We start from the raw sequence: 14,794 nt of genomic DNA, 5'->3' as shown, positions 1-14,794 counted from the left end.
TCTGAAATATTCCACGGCTGCAATAATTCTTTAAGTGTTATTTTTTCCTTGGTATTCTAATTTCGCCGAAGTTTACTAAACTCAACAAACTTAATATTACTTACCGGGACATTTATTCTGTCCTCATTTTCTTTCACCGAAAAATTGTTTCCTGCAGTGACGTCTTTCGTGCTTGGCTCTCCTACCTTTGCTAACGTGATGCACATAGCGCAGAAGCCGATGCTGCATTCACTTACACTCGGATATCTGAGCGTCACCGTGAAAACATAATCGGACATTTGATATTTGATTGAATTTTATTGTTTTGCCTTTGGGGTGGCACCTGGGGTGGCCAGTCTGGTTGGGGGGGTGGCCTGTGCCCCCCCAGGCCACCCCGCTGGATACGCCATTGAGCTTTTGTACATGTAGAGAAAGGTCTGTTGCTGAGTTTATTAATTCATCTTTTAGTTTTTGTTGTTTTCTTATTAATGAATGAAACGCCAGCTATGTATCACCCAGGAATTTTGCTTTGACTGCAGACAATTATTTGCTGATTACTTCAATCAGGTTGTTAATTCCACTGAACAACATTCTTAACTGCAGGATATAAAGTCTAGAGATTGTCGTACAATTTTCTCTTCTCAGCACATCAGTCCCATACTAGGTGTTAATATTGTCTTTAAATAGTGGAATGGCTTTCTTACTACTATGATGCTTAATGACAGTTGCACACCTCATACTGAGAGACCTAGATAAAGTAACCCCTGTTGCAGGTCAGAATGCGGTGTTAAAATTATTAGAAAAACGGATGCCGGTTATTATAATTGGGCTTTGGAATTTGCACGAGGTTAAAGTATGACAAACACTTAATTTCAGTCAGGCATAGACGTGATTATGGTGTGAATGACGAATATATGCAGTGTTAATATTTGCCATTTCAGCACTGAGCCCATCATTCCCCTAGAGCAGGGGTGCCCAATCCCGGTCCTCGAGAGCTACTATCCTGCAGCTTTTAGATGCATCCCTACTCCAACACAGCTGAATCAAATGGTTTGATCTCTTCAGCATGCCATCATGTTTGGCAAAGGCCTGATAACAAGCCATTCATTTGATTCAGGTGTGTGGGAACAAGGATGCATCTAAAAGCTGCAGGACGGTAGCTCTCGAGGACTGGGATTGGGCACCCCTGCCCTAGAGGAAACACCACGCTCAGCACAGCAGGGAGGAGAGAGAGAGATGATAATCACTTTCCCCCTTGAGGAACACATACTTACAATCTACAGTTGGATTTTTGGAGGTGATCTAATATTCTCTAAAAACAGCACTAACACTTGAAAGAAGGGCTATCATAGCAGTGTGGCAACAAGAGAGCAATCAGAGCTCTGACAGCTTAAATATACTGCGTTACACAAAGGATACACTGGACGTACGGTAAATTGCACTCATAGAGCTTGTCATGTAGTATGAGCGGTAGTGAACTTGTGATGCCTGAGCACACTTGCACAGCTGTCATCTATCTAAGATAAGTAATGAGTGGAGAGGCTTCAGTCACCAATTAAATCAAACGGGAGGAGCAAAATGTTAGATATGTTTGTTAATTTGACCTAAAAACAATAAAACTTATCAACTAGTTTAATTGATTTATATCCATAATTTCCCCTGGTGTTTAGCCGCTGCTCAGTCCTCATCAAGATGGCAACAAATACTGTGTATCCAATGTTGAGATTAAAGAATAGAGGGCTAAAAATGTAACTGAGACGTTTGAGAAGAAAGAAGGCAAATCTCAAAGCACATCAATGACTCTTTAAGAGGAATAAGCATCATAAAGGTCACTGGCTGACTTGATGTCTTTCAAGCTGAGGTTGCATCATCTGTCATTGTGACAGACAGGGTCATAAAATGTCCATCATAATCTATTATTACCAGTCATTTTAATTTTAATTTATCCTGATAAAGAAATATATTCAATAAAAAGATAATAAAGAAACAACTCAGTCACTGTTTAATACAGAGTAGAGAACATGCATTTATCAGGAAAGGACAGACAGTTTCACAGACCTTGGGATCACTCCTCATGTCAACACCACAAGAAGCACATAAGTTTTTACTCAAAGTGACACTAAAATACTCCAACCATTGTTATTAAACAACCAAATGTGACGAAAACAGGATGCTCGCTTGATAAAGTAAGATAACTGATGGGGCCACTGTCAGTAATCATATAATAACCCTCATCATAACCTCATATATTGAAGATTGGCGACCTGTCCAGGGTGCACCCCGCCTCTTGCTCTATTATAGCTGAAGAGAATGGATGGGTGGGATGGACGAGTCTAGAAACGCTGCCCCCAGGGAGGCGATCAGAGGTCAGCAATACTGTTTTTACATGAGACCACATGCGTTTCTTCTGTATCAGGGTGCAACAGAATCCATCTATGACCTGCAGTGGTCACAGATGCACCCAAAGAAATTGAGGGAGGATATTTCTGTATAATGTTTGATGTTATGTTTAGAAAAAGAGAAGTCACCAATGCTGTGAGCACTGTTCTTGTCACTATTGCATATGAATTATTTGCTATACAAATACAGGCCATTCTTCTAATCTGTCAAAAATGATGGACGGCCGTCTGATTTTTCTGTCATTCAGTCAAAAAGAAAAAGTCAGACAATGACAGAAAATGTTTCATCACTGCAATATTTGATTTCAAGATGTAAGTACAAATGTTTTCTTTAAATAACGTTTAAATAGCTTGATCACGTGGCCATCTTTCTTCTCTAATCCTTAAAAATGGTTTGAAGTTCTTGTAGATTTGGAGGACTTTCATTTTGCACAGTAGCAGCTTTATAAGGTGCAGCCTACCAGCTACTCTTGCTATAATCGTCAGGCTTTGAGGTGATGCAGTAAACACTGACATAGTTGTCAGATCTATCATTCAAGATTTATGGACATTTGCGAGAGAAAACCAAAGCAGGCCTCCAATTTCTAGCCAACAACCATTGATTTTGATGTATGAAAACCAACTCTGTCTCCATCTGTCTTGCAATGCTTCCAGCTAACTGGCATTGAACAGAATACTCTGTAAAAATGCTTCAAACATGCATTCAATTGTTATATATTTTATATGATGTGACGCTAACAGATTTAGGCTATAGGCAAAAAGTCAGCCAACTTGGAGAACAACTTAAAGGTGGAGCAACACTTTATGAAATCAGGATATGCCCCCTAACTTGCAAAGTAAATCTATATTAAGTCTCTAATGTGTAAAGAGAGCTTTCCGCTACCTTTTTGCAGTTATAAGTGTGCTGTCAGGGTTCTGAGTTTTCTGTATAATATTATTCTTTTGGCTTTGAGAATCATTTGTTTTGACATTTTTCTTGTAATAGCATTTCCTGGTCGGTTTCTTTATATTTATATTTTCTGTTTTTACTTTTACTTCAAGTTGGGTATTTAAGTCACTGAGTTCCTGTGTGTTCCTGCCTCCCTTGTGTTTTCATGGCTTGTTTAGTCTCTGTTTTGTTCCCATTTTTATTTTTTTATTCCTTCTGAGTCATTATGTTAAGTTATCCTCAGCTGTGTTCTCACCCGTTACCTCTCCACCTTGTTATCATGTGAGTATATGTCGTCTGAGTCGCCTTGTTGTTTGCCACGTCGTCCCTCATTGCTTTGCGTTCCTTTGTTCCTTGTTGTCTTTTATTTGTATTTTATGGCCCTGTTTTTAGGCGTTGTTTACATTTTGCAAGACAGGATTAAGGTTGTTTTGCTTTTTCTATTGCAGTCCACCTTCGACTCCCACACAGCCGATCTTTGACACACAGTCCATGACATCTTTATTACATCCTTGTAAAAATCTCACAATAAAGATTAAAACGATAAAAATGGAATAAGCATGACACCAAATCTATAGATTTCCCAGTTTTATTGTGTAAGCTATTGCGTTTACAACATGCAGCAATTGGGGATGGGGTAAATAAGATTTTGGACACATAAGATGTGCCCAGTGCCACCTCTTCTTGTGGCGCTGCAAATCAGAGCAAACTTTTATGATAACACTACTGACCCACTTAGCTTCTGCCTTCAGGCCTCTGCATCTCCCTCAGTTGAACAAACTCTCCTCCCTTTCCTCTCCCACTGCTCTTCTCTACACTGTGCTAACAGAGTATTAAGGCCTGGTCACAGCCTTCTGGCACTGCGAACCCTCGGCTTAGTGGACCCATGCATGACTAAACTCAAATTTATGGTAGAAGCTCCTGACTCCTACCTTGAAGACGCTTAGCAAAACAGTAGACATCAAACAGCTCATCAGGGGACCTATTGCCGTAGTTACGAACTCCAGGTGAGTCCTCACAATCCCCATAGCAACCTGGCCGTGGTGACTGGATGGGATACCTGCAGAGGAACCCAAGAGATAGGGACAATGACAGAGAGAGTGAGAGAAGAAAAGAGAGTGAGATTAATATAGCCTGGCCATGAAAAAAGCAGCCAGAGACTTGGCTCCCCTGGGATGAGTCTGTGTTCACACGCATACAAAATAAGATAAAAGGTACACTTTTATCATTGCCTGCCCTGAAATACAATAAGTTTAAACATATCTTCCTCTCAGAGTTGACCAAAATATATTTCCCAAATACTAATGAAAAATAAACACAGAGATGTCCTCTCTTGAATCTGGTTGGAAGCAAGAAATATAGTAACATTCACAATATGCGACAACAACCGCGGGAAAATAATTGGCAAGCACTTCAATGGATACACTATCTTGTTTGTTTTAATTGTTCTGCCCTCGGTGTGAGTTTCACAACCAAATCGTTTCATTTTAAATCATTTGAAAATGCATTTAGTGCTCTAGCAGTATAAGACTGTCAATGCTCGAGCTTTTAGAAAGAGAAAGAAAGAGAGATAGAAAGTCAAGAAGAGGTTAAAAGAATCAGGAATTTGTGTGGTGGCTTGGCATGCCTGTGGGGCTAAAAAGAAAAAAACAACATCAACAATCTATATTTAGGCTCCAACTGAGCAATTATTCCACAAGAACATTGTTTCCTGCAGCACCACAGTGCAAACAAAGAGGCTGATTGAAAAGATTATGCTGGGCATACAGGGACTTTATGAAGCACTTGGAAAAGATGCGCAATCAAATATACATGAAGAAGACAGACATGCTTGTGATATAAGAAGAGAACAAAATCTTTTAGTGTCTCAGGCCGCAGCTACTTTCTTTTTGCTTGGTGTCTGATGAAATGGCGGTTGATGTCTATATTTTTTCACCAAGTATTAATTGGACACTTTCCTCCTGGCTGATGTGCAGTCAGAGCCTCCTGGATCTAGACCAATTAGGTAGCTCCCGAGTGAAAACAACAGGAGTGCGGGATGGAAGGCGAGAAAGAAAAAGGCAAGGAAGTCGTGCCGCAGGAAGTCTGTGAAAAACTGTCAGGCAGACAACAGTCAGTGTGCTTGCCAAGTGGAGCAACGGCAATTTGAAATTAAAATGCTGATATGGAAAACAATGTGGAGAGGCAGGCTCTGACTGGTAATGTAAAAAGGGATTTAACAGAAAGTGGCAAGCTGAAGTACATGGCTGACAGGCAGCTCAGAGGGGGCTGATGTAGTTAAACTGCCTTTCCAGTGTACAAACAAGCTATTAGGTCCAATTATGTTGCACAGTATCAAGTCTATGAAAACCCCCAAAATATCACAATGACTTTCAAACTTTGATACTTTATACTTATAGATAGTTCATTAACTTGTGTTTTTGTAGACGTATTATTTAGAGATTGTCTTTTGTTATAATGTTTGATAGTGAGGAAAGCAATCACAAATATTAGTCTTATCTACTGCTTGAAAGAGGTTTTATACGATAACTCTCTTCAGCAAACCGTGTTAGTATGAGAACTAGATAGATAACTTATTTAAAAGTCAAGTTCAGCTGCAATCTATGAGTCAGTCAGTGTCTATAGGATAAATAATGTGTTGCCTGTAACCGAAGACAGTTTCCTCACAGATTCTCTAAAACTTGAAATTTGGCACACTGACTGATATTTTTCACCAAACCTCATGACTACACCTCGAGCATAGCAATCCCAACCAATGGGGTTGGGCTTGCTGAAAGTAATTTTGTGCATATATCTTTAAACCACATAAATGAGGATTCAAAAAGGATCAAGCAAAGCGTTCAAAGCATGTTACAAGGTCAATTTCCACCATACAAAATCACCAAAGTAATGGATGTTTTGAAGACCTCTTCCAGTCATCCCCAAAAATACCTTCAGTCAAATGTTGTTGGGATTTTTTAAATAACTCATGTGCGTTCTTAAGTCACAGCCAATGAAAAGCACCAATCAAGTGACATAGATGAACTTCAGACAAAGCCTTATGAAAGTGAAAAGACAGAGCTTACAGAAAGTGATTGTGATTTTTGGCACTATTAGATCATTATCCCATAGCGTCCTGCCTAACTGCTCACCACTGTTTTTTCATTTCAGCTATCATTAATGACCTTTTAAAATTTACCCCAGGTTTTCTCAATTGGATTAGCAGAAAACAATTCAAATAAATTGAGGGTACCAATTCTTACACATGTTATGAAACTATGCATGAACCCATGCCATTTCCCATTACAGTGGTCCCTTGTTTTTCACGGGAGTTACGTTCTAAAAATAACCCGCGATAGGTGAAATCTGCAAATTAGCCAATTATTATAGATGTTTTAAGGCTGTAAAAGCCCTCACTACACACTTTATACACTTTTCTCAGACAGGGATGAACATTTCACACTTTTCTCTCTTGTTTAACACTCAAAGTTCAAACCTTGTAGAAAAATAAGTCCAGTATTGTAGAATGAAACCAAAGACACCTGCAGGTGACGACGTTTTGTCGACATTGTTGTGTTTGTTGGGGAGAAAATTTACAGACATACAGAACAAGACTTCAGAGTCACACAGCTTATTTGTTGTCATTTCTAGCCAGAGGGAAAATATGTCTTTTTTTTCACAATTTTTCTTCTGGATTTGCTGATGATACCCTTTATTTAATGGGGGTTTGTTGCACAGATTCCACAAAAAGACTGAGGAGTCACTTGGGTTTGTGAACTGGCTATGAACATCTTGTGTTATTTAAAGCAGACTCCATGAGTGGGGAGTGGATTTGAGTGATTTGGGGTAAATAAAAGGGTAATTAATGATAGAAGCAAAAAACATCTAAATTTAGCAGCAGTGAGGTGGGCGGTTAGCCAGGCCATTCTACGTTGGGCCAGAATTTTAAAAAACGGACATTGTGAATAAATAACTTGAAACCAGTGATTTGGGCCATCACATCATAAGAAAGTAATGACAGAGGAGAAAGAAAGCAGATTTAATGCACTTCAAAACTGGATATATTTTTTTAAGACCTGGAAGCTATTTACATTGTTTATATACAGTTTCTAGAATGTAGTAATTCAGCCAGTATATTAACTAGTCATATTGAATAATGTATTCTTGAATTTTATTCCAACAAAACCCAAATAGCTCTTGTACCCAGCTTGAAAAGCCTCACCGTACAGTCTGGTCAGAAAGCCAGCCAGCGTCACAGTTGTCATAGCCATCAGCAAAGGTAGCCTGCAGCTGACCAGGTGTTGCGATGGCCGCTGAGTTCTCCATGCACACCCTCTTGGCATCAGCAAAGGTCAGGGCATAGCGGTCATGAGGGGCCCGGTAGTGGAATACCACACCTGGAGCAAAGAAATTGTGATAAGAAATAAAGAGGAAGCTCAAAAAACACGAATACATAACATGCAACCTTCAATTCACCAAAGTATTTATGAACTATAACCTTGCACCATCGAAACATGAGCATGTACATGCTCACAGGCATATGTGCACAAAGCCCCCTTGACATCCTCATCAGGTGTTGACATTGTTCCATCTGTGTGATATGAAACTACAGGATTCAGATTCAGGAACCTCTGTACGTGAGTCTCATTTGCATCGGATAGTCTGTTGGCTTATTTGAGAAAAGAGATGTTGCCCTTGGATACAGAGATTGACAAACAGTGGTGATGTTTATTTGACTGATTTAACAGTACAAACACAGTGTCCCCCTGCTGCACGCCGCCTGCCTCTGAACCCATGATGGAATGACAAAGAAGACAGACAAAGAAAAGGAAAACCATGCGTGCATTAAACCAAAGTGAAAAGAAAAATAGGCAGAGAATATGAAAAGCTTGGTTAAAAATTTTGAAGTAGAAAGACATGACACAGTATATTCCATCGAACCTGGAATAGAACTGCATCAGAAGGTCTATCCAAGTTCAAGTGTTTATCCTTCAGTTCACACCTCTGGTTGCCTTTCACACAACACTGTGCCCCTGATGTGCATCCAGCAACATGAAAGCTAGTGGCTGTTTGGCAACTAATACATCGCCTTTATCTTCGCTGGCATTGTCTGGGAGAGTGATAGATATTCCTATGTGAGACGTAGGGCCCTTGTGACAATTTGAGCATTAACACTCCAGGCTTTAGCGCAGAGAGTAAGCAGGGCCATTTGTAGACAGAGAGAGTTCCCACAGCACCAGCAGTGCATCTGCTGTTGCGGGCAGAAGAAATGTTTTGTTTCTTTTCTCTTCTCCTAATTTCTCAGCCTCCATCCCTTCTCTTTTGAGGCTGCGGGGTTTTGTCCAAACATAGATGCTACTGTAGCTTGCTGGCTAACACATGCACCAGAGAGATAAATGGGTTTCCTCTCAGCATGGGAAACCCAGTGCCTTTCCACAGGGAATGCACAATACCTCATCTCATCTATTTTTACCACGATGCATCTTTGTACATCCCCACACAGTCTCCTAAGGGAAAAACAGAAAGCCACCATATGATGCCCTCGTTGCTACACTAATCAGGAGCTGGTGTCTCTTGACACTTGAATTATTATATGGCGCAATGTGCTTTAGTGTTTAAAAATGTATAATTATTTTTCTTTATTTAACCCAACAAATACAATGAGGCAATTTTGAATAAATGATCAACCTTTTTTGTTTAAATTACAGAGCGGTAAGAGCTGTTTCAAAGTGCTAATTTTTTTGAAAATACAATCACTTACTTGCTTTCTGGCCATGGATGAGAGAACCACTTTCAAGTCTGACAATATAAACACAGCAAATACAGAAACAGCTAGTCTGACAGCATTTGAACATTTTGTGCCATTCTGAAAGGAGCAACAGTAACTCTACTACATTGGGCCAAGTGATATTTACATATCACTTTAAACACATATGTCTGAACTGCAAGCAATTGGATTAAAGGCACAACATGTAAATAATGAATGTGTCACAATGAAGTTAACAAACTGAGCAATGCATTACAAGTCTAAAGATAGTTTACTCCCACCTCTTGGTTGTATCATCTTTCTGCAACTGATGTATTTTAAGTTCAGAGTGTGATTTCTAAACCACACTTTCATTCCTAATTTGTGACAACGCAGAAAAGGTGACAAAGGAAACAACAGAACATAAAGTAAAATTAAACAGTCGCAGTGCTGACCTGTAAGTTACACAAGCGCTATATGAGGAAACATTTCAAAGCAGTGACATTTTAGACTAGTGTGTTAGACACTGCTGTTCGATGCACTACAATCATCATCCACAAAATAAGAAAAAAACAAAACAAAAACAAACTTTTGGAAAAAAGAAAACAACTTCAATCTCTCCAGTAAACTTTCAGAAACTTGCAGAGTTGATATCAGCTTTTCTAGATGGTCGTCTTATAGCTGACATGATCTGGCCATTCAAGTAGTTTCCTTCCATTCAGAGGTTACATTAACAATAGTCAGTGCAGATACACTATGCACTGCTCTTACAGCAGTGAGCTGCCATATGTCACCACAGAGAAAGTCTGACAAACACAATCAATAGCACTGCGTTGTAATTGGTGAGACACAGCCAATTGGTCAGTCAATATGTGCCAGGAGAAAGGAAGACGATGGAGACAAAACAAGGAGGAAGAAAGGCAGAGGGAACAAGGGAGAAATAAAAAAAAAAAAAACAAATGGCAGAAGAGGACATCAGGGAACACACAAATTACTCTATAAGAAGAGTGGTGTGGATTAATATGATATTAATACAGCTGAGCAGTATCAATACCTGCTAATTAACATGTTGAGCAGTTGGTAGAATTAGCGAGAGGACGGCTGTGGTCTGCCATGTACCATGACTTCCAATTAAGACTAAGCCCTGGAGAAGGCTACTCCTCGCCAGCTACGTAATTGGCTTCTCTCTGAAGGAGTGGTTTTCATGGTGTATTAATCAATTGGCCAAGAATGGGAGGACACAGGGTCTCCTAAGCATAGTGGCAGGGGTCTCACTTATGAAATGTATTCTATGAGCACCTATTAGGTGTTCTTCATACTTGACAAAACCAGATGGCATCCTTGTTGAAGTACTGAAATTAGGCATTAGGCATAGTGGTCTTTACAAACAGGCACACACAAATTTCCCACAGACATTAACAAGCTTGCACGTGTTCACATTTGAACCATGTGCAGAAACTGAGTGCAGTCTGTCTCTATTACTATGAAGAGTGAAAATGGAGCCAAAAGTCCTCTGAACTTTTACAGCTTCTGTTGGTTATGTTAGCGGTAGCATGGCTTCGTAGTAAGTGGTGGCGTGGTGTACAGTGCCTAATGCATCAATCAGTTCCCGGCAGTCATTATGATAGTAGGTTATTATTAAAAATAGTGAGTGCCCCAACAAAAACCTATGATAGCTTTGCAGATAAAACACCCAGACACGGTAATAATAGTTCCACTAGAGCGAGCTACCTCCAAGTAGCGTGGTATTCCACAAATATCGGTTTCCTGGACAGAACAAATGGTTTGCCTATTTAGTTAAGCCACCTAGAGCCACACAGAGCTCTCGGTGCAATGCTATTTGACAACACTGTGCCCTGCTGGGTTTCTACCTTATTGGCTTCATTAGGTTTTCAGTGCATGAACAGCACCTGAATGGCCCAGGTCAATGATGTTTAATGTGTTTGAGTTCCTTCACCTTTTCCCTATCATCATACATTCTACATAAACAGTAAACAACCCTTGCTGTAATGATTGTACTAGCCTGACACGGAAACAGGGTCATTATTATTCATAGTGGCAGACCTTGAGAGCTACAATGGAGCTATACACAACCAGCGCGGCAGTTATTTGCTGAGACAGTTCTTTGTGTTGGTTAAACACACATAACGCATACATAATGTAATCGCGTACATCAACACACACTGAATAGAAATAATCAGTTTTTATGAAGATACTTCCTGCTTTCTACCTTTTTTCTTTTTCTTACAAAACATTGAAAATAGTGTTAATAATTCGTCTTATAGCCATCAAATTAAAACAAAACCTGGTCACGTCCTAAGTTTGTTACATGTACAAACTCTGATTAGGATGAGAGGAGGCAGTGGTATAACTGAACACTACAATAATAACACAAACAATTAATGAAGATTACCCCAAATATGCTGTTTGAGTTTTTGAATCTTTTTATTAGTTTAGTTCTTGATTTTTTTATTACTGGTAATTCTGTCTGCACTCCTAATGATGCTACATCTAACCAGATGAACTAGCAGTAATTTTAAATTGCTACTGCGTTGTATTCCAAGTTGTTTCTTTATATAACAGATACTACATCCTGAATCAGTTGCACAGATATTGTACACACTACTAAATAATGAAGTGTAAGCTTTTAAATAATTTTAAAATCATCTGGACCGTAACTGGGATCATTTTGAAATGAAACTGGAGCAATTTTAAAACAGAATCAGTCATCCAGTCACAAATATTATACTGTTGTTTTATTGTAATTCAGCACTGCAGGTATATTTATTTTGCAACTGCTTACAAAAAAAGACCCTGGAGCCTACTTTTGCCTACCTCCCAGCTCACACTGAACGCAACATCAATGCCTATCCCTGCAGGTGGTGCATCCACAGGATGGGGTAGATACATGGACTTTGCTAGACAGGGGTTCATGCTATTTCTTTCCACTGTAATTGACCGAGCATCATGGTTACAGATCTGGCCACCAAATGCTTGGCGCCTAGTTTTCTTCCTACTAGTTTGTGGATGAGGTTATCGAGCTCTAAATCTTCCACTTCTGGAGTTTTCTGCCTTAGAGGTAGGGTGAGGAGCGGGTGATGCTAGTGTGACTACTCACTATATTTTACCAGAAGTAATTTAAATGTAGGTGAAATGTTGAAAACTTTACCTTAAATTTAAAATAACTATCACAGTGAAAGAAAAGTTTACATTTTATTCACCTGTGACCTCCAGAGGAACTGTGTCCTGCTCATCATTAATGCCCACCACTACCTCACACCGATATAGACCAGAGTCGCTAGAGCGCAGCCCAGTCAGAGCGAGACTGGCATTGTAGCGGTTCTTATTATAACCAGGCAGTGTGACACGACCCTGGAAGGCCTTCTTCACCTGAGGAGCAGAGAGTGAGAAAAATAGTGAAAAAAAAATGTTTGAGAGAAATAGCTAAATTACAGGTAAGTCAAGCATTTACTAACGGTAAATATGTTTACTGTACCTTGACCACATTGTCTTTGGCCACCAGGACTGACTGTTCCTTTTGCAGGCCATCAGAGCCTCTTTGGCCCCAAACCTTAGTCCACTTGATTCTGGGCGGCTCATGGAATGAACCAGCACTGGGGCGGAGGGTGAAGAGGCAAGGGAGCAGAACTGTTTTAGAAAGCTCCTCACTTATGGTCTGATGGGTAACCTTCCGCATATTCACCACTGTATCTGCACTGGTTAAGCCTGAGAAGAGGAGAGGAGAAATAAATCAGTGCTTTTCATTTGTAAATGAAGTAACAAAATGTTTTGTCTCATTAAGCAGGTTTCTCTTAGTTGCTTCTTTGAGAGTCAAGCATGTGCTTTCCCTCTGAGTTCCGTTACCCCATCAGATCTTTCTTGTAGTAGAGTAGAAGGGAAAAAACACAAGCTCATTGTGTCCCTATGATTATTGATTATCCGTCATTGATCCAACAGACCATTAGCTTGATATCTAACACTGGGAGGCATATATATAAAAGATTTCAAAGGTGCTTTCATGAACCATACATCAAATGTGGATATGAATTATAGGATCAATATTACACACCTCTTTTTGCAGTTTAAGTCACCACCATCCCCACCGTAAAAATAAAAATATTTTATCCTAAATGCAGGGACAGGATATTATTAAAATGAATGACTTTAAGAAAAGGTAGTGTCTTGAGCAAAATCCTGCAAAGTTCTGTTATTGATATTTGTTTTCAACCAGTGTAAAACTCTTTTTTCAATGGTAGAGTTTCTTTAATACACATCATACATTATCTTTATGCTCTAATCCGGTGCCACCTTCACAGAAAAGATATAGGTAGCTCATTTACATTGGAGAGGGAAACAAAACAACACAGTGATGCAGTTTATCACTTCTGAGCTTTATCCACTTCTTTGTTTCTCTTGTGCACAGTGTATGAATGAGGTTTACCTGTAAACGCTTTCCCCTCATCTCACTTTTTTATAGTTCGCTTATCAGTCACTACTTCCTTTCTCTTATTTCTAAGAATCCTGATAAAAAATGTTGCTGTCTTATCTAATTTGCCCCAAAGACAAGAAACAGCCAAGAAACACATTCATTTTCAATGTACAGTTGTGTGTATGCAGCAGCTGATGGGTGGCTTAATGATATTTCTTGCAGCCGTGCCTGGCTGAGCTCCATGACTCCAGGAGGGTTCAATCTTTTGGGAAAGCAATTCTTACATGAAAGGTTCATTGTATTTTTTGTTCGTTTAATTGAAGAGAATTGTTCCCTCCAAATCTGAAGTCATGACTGTGAGATGGACAGGTGGGTTAGTGTAGGGCTGCAAGTGATGAGGGTTGTGTAGCAGACTTATGGTGAAGAAAGAGCTGAGCAAGAAAGAAAATCCTTTGATTTATTACTTATGGTCATGAGCTTTGGGTAGTGACCAAAAGAATTAGACTGCAGATACATTTAGATGAATTAATTTCCTCCGTAGGCTGGCAGGGAATAGCTTTAGAAATATAGAGCTGCTGCTCCCTTGTGTCAAAGAGAAGCCATGCGATGTGGTGCAGGTCTCTAATCAGGATTCCTCCAGGGAAACTTCCCTTGAAGACCTCAGGGTAGACCTGGAATTTCAGGGGTGATATCTATCTGGCCCAGCAGTGTCTCTGGATTCCCCAAGAAGAACAGGAAACAATTAGGCTGACTAAAGTTTTGTTAGTTGCTGGAAAAATACATATGGAATACCCCGATTAGCTTTCTGCTCTTGTAATTGTTTTTTGTCATTAGCAATTGTTATCATGTATTCATTCTACAAGGGCACCATTGAAAGTGTCCTCGCTGGTTGCTGTGTGGAACCGAGGCTGCACAACCTCCTGCCAGAAGACCGGCTGACCGGAAGACCCAGCAAGCCATAGTGAGTGCAGCCAACAAGATTATTTGTGCCCTCCTGCCCTTCCTCATGGACATTTTCAACACCCATCTCTTCCACCCTTCACACTTCCTTTTCAGCTTCTTGCCTTCGGGAAGAAGATTTCTAGAGCATCCGGGCTCGCTCTGCTAGACTGATAAACAGCTTCATTCACCAGGATGTTAGAAGACTGAACTCTGTTCACTATCACCCTGCTCTGCCCTCTAACCCTAGACTGTAAAACTATCTCACATGAGTTGCATTTAAATCTTTAATGCTGCTGTCTGTCTTTGGTAAACAAAAGTCCCATACAGAATCCAAGATCGTTCAGGCCACACGAGAACTTAACACAGGGAGCTAATAAGATAGTGAGACAAAG

The 14,794-nt window shown here is 39.9% G+C and overlaps 1 protein-coding gene across 1 annotated transcript in view; it reads right to left on the bottom strand.

The window, feature by feature from the left end:
• The window catches only part of ncanb (neurocan b), a 140,506-nt gene that overhangs the window by 112,419 nt on the left and 13,293 nt on the right, over positions 1-14,794 (bottom strand). The window contains exons 3-6 of the mRNA XM_085347851.1: positions 12,528-12,757; positions 12,253-12,421; positions 7,508-7,682; positions 4,239-4,366 (exon numbers count right to left, since the gene is read on the bottom strand). Coding sequence (XP_085203977.1) covers positions 4,239-4,366; positions 7,508-7,682; positions 12,253-12,421; positions 12,528-12,757 — 702 coding nt within the window. The remainder of the gene's footprint in view (positions 1-4,238; positions 4,367-7,507; positions 7,683-12,252; positions 12,422-12,527; positions 12,758-14,794) is intronic.

Source organism: Diplotaxodon limnothrissa, linkage group LG23 (assembly GCF_057381915.1).
Source record: "Diplotaxodon limnothrissa isolate DT_005_m linkage group LG23, D_limnothrissa_male_GT1.1, whole genome shotgun sequence".
In the NCBI taxonomy this organism is placed as follows: domain Eukaryota; kingdom Metazoa; phylum Chordata; class Actinopteri; order Cichliformes; family Cichlidae; genus Diplotaxodon; species Diplotaxodon limnothrissa.
Note: the sequence above shows the minus strand (reverse complement) of the source record. Positions and strands in the feature narration are given on the sequence as shown.